Source organism: Sinocyclocheilus grahami, unplaced genomic scaffold, assembly GCF_001515645.1.
Source record: "Sinocyclocheilus grahami isolate Dianchi unplaced genomic scaffold, SAMN03320097.WGS_v1.1 scaffold1814.1, whole genome shotgun sequence".
Lineage (NCBI taxonomy): Eukaryota > Metazoa > Chordata > Actinopteri > Cypriniformes > Cyprinidae > Sinocyclocheilus > Sinocyclocheilus grahami.
The window spans coordinates 64,878-74,036 of record NW_015506993.1 but is presented as its reverse complement, the minus strand read 5'-3'; the positions used below and the strand labels follow the sequence as shown (position 1 = coordinate 74,036).

General features: G+C 40.0%; 1 protein-coding gene across 2 annotated transcripts in view; it reads left to right on the top strand.

Annotated features, from left to right (window-relative positions):
* Positions 1 to 8,342, top strand: part of LOC107572802 (uncharacterized protein KIAA2026) — a 15,678-nt gene extending 7,336 nt beyond the window's left edge. The window contains exons 7-11 of one of the 2 annotated variants that reach the window (XM_016259238.1): positions 1,302 to 1,462; positions 2,686 to 2,772; positions 3,135 to 3,250; positions 3,664 to 3,860; positions 4,202 to 8,342. In XM_016259238.1, the coding sequence (XP_016114724.1) occupies positions 1,302 to 1,462; positions 2,686 to 2,772; positions 3,135 to 3,250; positions 3,664 to 3,860; positions 4,202 to 7,782 (4,142 nt within the window). In that variant the 3' untranslated portion in view covers positions 7,783 to 8,342. The remainder of the gene's footprint in view (positions 1 to 1,301; positions 1,463 to 2,685; positions 2,773 to 3,134; positions 3,251 to 3,663; positions 3,861 to 4,201) is intronic. The other variant, XM_016259239.1, reaches the window with a different exon arrangement.
* Positions 8,343 to 9,159: the final 817 nt, after the last annotated feature.

Here is a 9,159-nt window from a genome sequence, read left to right as displayed (position 1 = left end):
ACACACACTCTCACACGCGCACACACACACACACACACTCTCACAGGCACACACACACACTCACACACTCACACACACTCACTCACACACACACACACTCTCACACGCACACACACATACACACACACACTCTCACACGCACACACACATACACACACACACTCTCACACGCACACACACATACACACACACACTCTCACACGCACACACACATACACACACACACTCTCACACGCACACACACATACACACACACACTCTCACACGCACACACACATACACACACACACTCTCACACGCACACACACATACACACACACACTCTCACACGCACACACACATACACACACACACTCTCACACGCACACACACATACACACACACACTCTCACACGCACACACACATACACACACACACTCTCACACGCACACACACATACACACACACACTCTCACACGCACACACACATACACACACACACTCTCACACGCACACACACATACACACACACACTCTCACACGCACACACACATACACACACACACTCTCACACGCACACACACATACACACACACACTCTCACACGCACACACACATACACACACACACACACACACGCACACACACACACACACTCTCACACGCACACACACATACTCTCACACGCACACACACGCTCACACACACACTCTCACAGGCACACACACACGCTCACACGCGCACACTCACACAAACATGCACACACACACACACTCTCTCACACGCGCGCACACACACACACTCTCACACGCACATACACACACACACACTCACAGGCACACACACATGCTCACACTCACACACACTCACTCACACACATACACACACACACGCACATATATATATATATATATATATGAAGTTTGTTTTATAACTTTTTTTGCTTTTAGTTATTTATTGTATTTATACTAATGTATTTTTCATGTAATTTTTTATTTTATTTACACTTAATTTTTAATTATGCATTTTATTTACAAAAGACTCTGCCTTTAAGCTGAATGCCTTAATATTATCAGCTGAAATGCATTGTAAGTCTTGAGTGTTTGTGTTATGTAGCATCTGAAATATTTCACTTTTTTCCATTTAAATCTAACATGTTAACATTTTTAAATTACAAAATGTTAGACTATAATCAATAATCAAGGATGGGAAATAATTAATTTTTTAAAAATGCTGTTTTTAGAATACGTCACAATACGTCTATTAGTGAAATAACCTTGAATTCATGCCGACTTTATGAAAACGATATGTTTGTTTACAGGTGTCCAGTCCTCACACATTTATTGTTTGCGTATACCCGATTTTATTCTGAATGATCAGATGTCGTGCCTTTGCTCTCGTGTTTCTCCGTCTCCAGGAAAGAGGTTTGATGGGAAGGCGAGGTTAGGATCTGCTCCGCCGGCAGCTGAACCCACGTTTCAGGTCAGATGAAGACTTCATTACCTGCAAATAAAAAACACTCTGTGCATCGCAAATAATGCGGCCCTTACGATTAAAAAAGCTCACAATGTTCTTCATTTGAGAGTCAGTTTGGATAAAAGCGTCTGCTAAACCAGTTAAAGTTAATGCAAAACAAAACATTATAAAGCATTTAAAAGATGGAGATCAACAAAAAGCAAATGTCAACTTTGTGAAATGTCAACTTAAAACTACACTAATGCAAGATTTTTATGTTTAATTTCGAGTTTTAATATGTAAAAAAAAAAAATTCTTGCCTTCATGGTAAACCTACTATAGGCTTTCTTATTATTATCAGTGATATTTATATTTATTTTATAATAGTGTAATATAACTTATAATATTATAAAAAAATTATTATTTTTTTTACACTTAATTCATTATTATTTATTGTATTTGTAATTATTTCTTTTATTTATACTTCACTTATTATTGATTTTATTTGTATTGCTTACACTTCATTGTTTTATTTTAAATTTTTTAATTTACATTATTATTTTATTTACACTTTTTTTTTTATTTGTAACTATTTTATTTCCATGCTATTTATTATATTTTATGCTTCATTGACTTTTTAATTTTTTATTATTATTTGCACTGTTATTGTTAATTTTAATTTAGAATACTAGTACAACATTCTTACACGAGTTAATTGCAATAATTAAATAAGTGAGTGGAACTCCTTAATAAACTCATCAGACACTTTCTCTCACCACTTTCAATATTAGTTTTAGTTTTGCTTTCAAAATTCTCTCATTTGAAAATCCTTTTTATTGATCGGTCTTATTTTCAAACGAATAAGCATTTGTGCTTTGCATTTCACAGATGATTTGCATTTACTTTTACTCGTTTAGCAGATGCTTTTATAAGTAAATAAGTACATTTAAATGTTCCAGACGTCAATAGAGAGCCAAGAATCCCATAATGCATCTGGAAACATGAGATTTGTTCACTAGACCTTCACTAGAGGGCAGCATTTAGTAGAATTTATTATAATGTCTGAATAATTAAAACCACACTCATTTAAACATATTCAGCCTTTATTTATTTTGAACACATTTAAGTTGAACCAAAGTGCTTTACAGTATAAATTCAATTATTGGAATGCATGCAATTAAAAACGAACATATATAATTAAACGTTTTTTAACCCTTATTTCTTTCTCCCATATCTCCTTGCTTTTGTAGTTGGTTTGCTCCAGTCTGGATGATCTCAGAGTCCTAATCAGTAAAATAGAAGATCAACTAGATGAACTGGACGGCAAAAAGAGATCTGTTAGTAAGAGAGGGAACACAAACGCATGCATTTACTATTGCACAAACTAATTTATATGACAGTATCTTACCTTTGACTTATGTTGTGCACATGCAATTGATGCAACTAAATAAAATCCATTTATTTTTGGTTGCATGAATAATTTCAATGCATTTAATGCATATCCTGAACTGTGCGGATATTATCACTTTATTGAACCTAAATTTGCATTTTAATGTGAGATAAACAAATTCAGTGTGGCCTAACATGGTTGTTTGCATACATGCATGATATGGATTTGACAAGTATGAGTTAGTGTTTGATGCATGGCAGCGTTAAAGACTGATGTGTATGTATTGTGTGTCTTTATGCCATATTTCAGGGACGATGGCCCCATAAAAGAGCCGCCGTGAAAGAGTTGCACATCACACTTATAAGGCTGCTTAATGAGCTGTTACCATGGGAACCCAAACTCGTCAAGGCCTTCCAGAGGAACAGGTAAAGGAGTAAACATAAACCTCCTTGGTGCTTTAATTTAATTTCAAAAGGGAATGTTTGAATGCGAAATAATTTTACCTTGTTGCACTGAAACCACATGCTGAATATAGATGGGGAAATCTTAAATCTGTGCAATCATATTTTTCCCCTTTGAGAATCTTGACATTGTTGTTTTTTCAGACTTCTGCATTTCAGTATTGTTTTTGATCAAAGAAAGGTTTTCTCAAGCAATCTGGGAGGTGAATTTGAATTATATCCAAGAAAGAGCTTTCCATTGTAATGCGCAGTGACTGATACACCTCGCTGCATTCAACAGGCACCTAGATATTTTCGTTTTTTTCTTTTCTACCTTGAGGCGATGTTTTCCTGGCAACAGGGCTTTGTGAATTCATCCCTGTCCTTGTCCTCAACAGAGTGCGCTTGAAAAAGGAGTGTGACGAATTCAAAATACACCCCGAATATGAGAACTTCATCAGGGAGCAGATGGATACAGAAGATACTGGGGAAGTTGCATGCAAAGATGAATTGTTGTCCGCAGAGACAACAAACAAACTGGAAGAGAGTGAAGTCAAAATGGGCAAAACTATGAAGGAAGATTCTGAGACAACAGGTGAGTCTGATTAACATTTGAAACGTCTAATTTTACCAAATGCATGGCCTTTATGTAAGTTCTTGACAATGCAAAGAGAAGCAAAACAATACAGGCCCTAAAGGATTGTTGAATTTCTAATGCATAACTAACCAAACAGTATGAAAGTATTTGTGATAGAAAGTGCCTGATGAATTTATTACAAGGAAGTGTTTCAAATATTCTTGCTTTTGTTGTTTAAGCAGCACTTTGTTTCAGTTTATCAACTTCTGTTTTCGATTTTCCAAATTCAAAGACATTTATGCATTCAGTACATTTTTGTGATGTTTGTTTTGACTGATGCATGCTGCCCTTTTTTGCAGAGAATGTAAATCACGAATCAAGATGCCTAGTTGACAGACCTGATGTTGTCATCTATTCGTCAGAGTCTGGACCCTTTACACGCAGTTCAAAGCGGCGCCAAACTGGTGCAATCAGTGAGGAACTGAGTCCATGCAAGAGAGGCAAAATGGACCCAGAGAGCTCTTTGACATCTGACTTTAATGTGGAAGTTGCATCCAGAGAAGCTTCACAAGCTTCAGTGTTGCCTGAGCCTTTAAGTAGCTTTCAGGGGACTTGCAAACCCATCCAGGCTTTGCTGGCTAAGAGTGTTGGAAACAAAGTGACCTTAATAAGTCATCCGAAGGCTGCAATGATGGCTCAGGTTCTGCGGGATCATAACAAAACAGCATCTGTAACTCTGCCACCTGTCCAATTATCAACTACCTGTGCATCTACGCAACACTCTGAACCTGTCTCTACAGAAAGAATAACTACAACATCTGCAACCGAAAGCACTGGACAGGTGGTGTACAAGACGGCAGGAGGCGTGGGGCTTCTCAGGCAAGGAAGCACTTCTGTAAACTTTTCAGTGCAGTCAATGTCAAATCAAAAATCAGGGGCGAAGGCGATGCAGCAAGTTGTTATCCTGCCTTCAAATCTACTGATTCAAAGCACTGGGAATAAGGCAGCCCAGACCTCTGTATCTATCCCTAAGACTACAACGTACATGTCCAATGTTTCAGGGTTCACTATACCGGAAAACAAGGTTCCTGTCCAACCGGTGGCACCTTTGAAAGATACCAGTGCTGTAAGAACACCATCTGCTCTAGTTACTCCCAGTTTAAGGAACATAACGACTGTTGGTGTGCCTAAAAAGACTACTGAACCAAAGGTGGCCTTGAACAAATCAGCCAGCAGTGGTCTGACCAAATCTGATGCTAAACAGGAGCTCAGGACAGTGTGTATTAGAGACTCTCAGTCCATCCTTGTCACTACTAGAGGAGGCAACACAGGAGTGGTGAAGGTTCAGACATCAGAAAGTGGAACGGGGGCTTTGCCACCCAGCCCAGTTTTTAACATCTCGCCCCAACTTCATGCCTTTCTGGTGTCAAAGTCTTCCACGTCTAATACACAAGCTGTTTCGGCCACCATTGCTGCTAAATCTCTACCTGGAGTCACTCCTCCGTCTACTTTTGTGGCAGGAACTGTCACTCCTTTAACCTTAAATCAGATTTCCAATAACGGCACTACAGGCAAAACAACAATCACTGGTAAATCCGCACTCCTGGCTACAAGCAAAGGCAGTGATAATTTCCTAATAAATGCGAAAGATTGCGCTCAGCAGAATACGGTCTCTAAATGTGGAACGAAGCCCCCACAAAAAAGGGCTCCACCAGGAAGCACAACTCCAGACCAATCGACTTTCCAAAAAGTTTTTCTGGTCACACCTTCACCAAATATCCCTTCAAAGGTCACTACTACAGCAACCTGTACCGTTCCAGGTTCTCGGGTCATGTTCATAAGCAACTCAGCACTTACCATTCCAAAAGAGATGTCAACTTCAGAAGTTAACATTTCCTCTGCTAGTACACCAGCATTGAAAGTAGTTCCCAACTTGGGGATCTTATCCTGCACTTCTTCAGGTACAAGCATCCAGAGCATCGGTGTCCCAGGGTTAACATCAAGAATACTTGGCACAAACAAGAAACCTGAAGCCTCAATGAAAACTACACCTGTGATCGTCTCCAGAGTACCTGCAACATCAACCACAAGTGGACTCCAGATTGGTCCAAAAAGCTGTTTGGTTGCAAGCAGAAGTCTGTCAGGGAATACCGAAAGTGCTTCGAAAGTACCTCGGATTTTTGACGGCAAAACGCTCACGTTTTCAACTCTAGGCACCGGCCACATGGCTTCCTCTGCACTTTTGTCAGTTGTGAAACCAGATGTACCTCCATCAGTTTCAGCGTTAAATGCTCTTCACTGTAAAACAGGGTTATCGGCTGGCAGCTCTACTTCAAATACATCTTCCTCTTATTCAGGAAGCCTAATTACCAAACACACTACGTTACCAATTAATGTGACTGCTAACAAGCCAGTGATCACATCCCTTTGCACTTCACACTCACTGATCAAAACAACAGCCAATACTTCTGCTTCTGCAGTATCCAGTACTTTTGCATTGAGTTGCAGCTCCACTTTAACTCCTCCGGTGGTCATGTCCTCTGGGATCCAACCTCTGACCTCTACCACCAAGAGTGTTCAGGAGAAAATCGTGATCAACACCACTGCCCCACTTGCCCCTGGAACTCAGCTCCTGATCAATAACACCAGATTTGTTGTACCTTCTCAAGGCCTTGCACCTGGCAGCCATGTTCTGCTTATCTCCAACTCTTGTCCTGGAGGAATGCAAGGGTCAAGTATTGATGGTTCTCAAAGATTGCAAGGGCCAAGTCCTGCTGGTCCTCAGAGATTGCAAGGGCCAAGTTCTGCTGGTCCTCAAAGATTGCAAGGGCCAAGTCCAGCTACTCCTGGAGGATTGCAAGGGCCAAGTTCTGCTACTCCTGGAGGATTGCAAGGGCCAAGACCTGCTGGTCCTCAAAGATTGCAAGGGCCAAGTCCTTCTGGTCCTCAAAGATTGCAAGGGCCAAGTCCAGCTAGTCCTAAAAGATTGCAAGGGCCAAATCCTACTGGTCCTCGAGGATTGCAAGGGCCAAGTCTTGCCAGTCCTGGAGGATTACAAGTCCCAAGTCCTGCTTCCACTGTTTCTAGAGGTCCAAACACTTCAGTTACTCACACGGTTCCTTCAGTTGTACAAGGTTTGAGATTGGTAACACCGGTCAGGCTACCCTTGGCAAAAGTTGGACCCTCTGATCAACTCCGTCAGCAACTGAGCACCAGAACTCCATTGAATGTGTCTGGTCCTACTGCTCTCTCACAAGTAGCACAAGCTCTGCGTCCTGGTGTATCTTCAGACATTGTGAGACTTCCTATCTTTCAAACCTCCAACGTCTCAGTTACAGCATCACAAGGTACGGCCGGGTGTCCCAAAGAAACCTCTCTTTCCCAAGGAGGTTTACTAAGCACAACTTCTCCAGTGCTCTTGCCAGGAAGACTATCCCAAAACCAAGTGGCACCAGTCGTACCACCAGCAAAAGCTGTGATTCCAAGGCATTTGCCTATGGTACCACACATGAGCAGCACGATATCACGGATACAGAAACTTCCGGTTGCAATGGTTCCACCAATCGGTGGTGCAAACAATGCCAGTCCAGACACTCTCATTGCAACCGCTCCTCCATCTATGAGCACGGTCATAATGACACCTTGTCCACCTATCAGAACCGTGCAACCTGGGACAATCGGAAAGCCTGTTATTTTACCCCAGCCATCGCAAGGTCAAAGCATGGTTCCTGTACAAGTTCCCACTCCTGCTAAACTGTTGTTGAGTCCAGATGGTGCTGTCTTAAATATCATTCAAGCCTCAGCCTCAAGCTTGCAAGTATTGGCAAAGCCAATGGCCGCTCAATTGGTCAGTTCCTCCTCAAGTAGCGTTACTGTACCTATTTTAAACACAAGTGATCCACTGAGAAAACCAGATACCTTGGGGAGACCCAATCACTGAAATGGTTCTGGAGGTTGTCTTGTTTTCCTGTTGTGATCACAGAGGACAGTCTGTTTAGTGTTTTGGGCTTTGTTGAAAACAGGTGGGCTTCCTTTGGTTCCATTCCCTCCCCGTGTTGATAGGCTGAATACTAAATACCTAAATTAATATTTTGCGCATTTTGCTCTTTATAATACATATTGAGGGGAAATCGGTTATCCTTAGTTGTAAATAAAAATGGTTTCGCAAAGAGAAATTTGGAGATTTCAAATGGCCAGTAATGTACATAACAGTGTTTGGCTGACTCTTTTCTACTCCATTTGTATGCAAAGGTTTGAATGTTTTGTAGCATTTTCCATTAAAATGATTAATATTATTCTGTAGAACAGTCTTCAGTCTATTTAAGAGTATGTCTGGCTGATCTCAAGCCTGCGTTCGTGCATTCAGGCATAGGTTGAGTATTATCAGACATCATCTGATAACAGTTTGATTTTGTGTTTCGTCTATATTCATGAAAATAAACATGGCATATTTATGACTGAAGTAAAACATTGGTGTACTGTGCTTGTCTTTTGAGTTTGTTAAACACGTTATATCAAGAGATTCCCAAACATTTTTGTCAGCTGAGTCCGATTATTTCCTGAGATTTTATGATAAAATTTAACAGCACATTACATGCAGTGACGCCGTTCATTGCATAAGAAGCTCGGCATCTCTTCATAGAAACTTAGTTTGCCTCATATAGTTGAGATTTCCAGCGTCAGGTATCTGAAGCTCAATGAATATGTGAATAAGTTTCATTATGCTTGTTCACTTTTACAGTCATACATTTGGAAAAGAACTGCAGACATCCCTGCTGAAAAAAAACAATAGAAACCATCACAGAATTTGTAATGGTTTTACTGGTTATAATGGGACTTGTATTGGTTTTAATGGAAACTGTAATGGTGCCGGTGGGTTTCTACTGGTTCTATTGGTGACTTAAAACCAATAAATCCTAATGGAATATGTCCCAAAACACACTAAAGAAAAAAATTTTAAGGGTTAAAATGTTATAGTTTGTAATGGTATTTGTAGAAGAAACCAAAATGTATGTGATGGTTTCTATTGAATTTTTCAGCAGGGATATGATTGATAAAGATACATTATTAAAATAAAATCATCAGTAACAGGTCAGAAGAAAATACTTTGAACAGAAATAAACAACTAATGTGAAATCTCCATCTGTAAAAAAACACCTGCATCTGTAACTGAGAGCATCTTACCAGTTTTAGGTGCTAATGACATTTTCTTTTTAAATACTTTGAATTAAACACACTTTTGTGGATTAAATGAATATTAAACTTTATTAGCCTCAAGTCTGATGAATGGCATTGTGTTTAAAAGGCACAGCAGTGT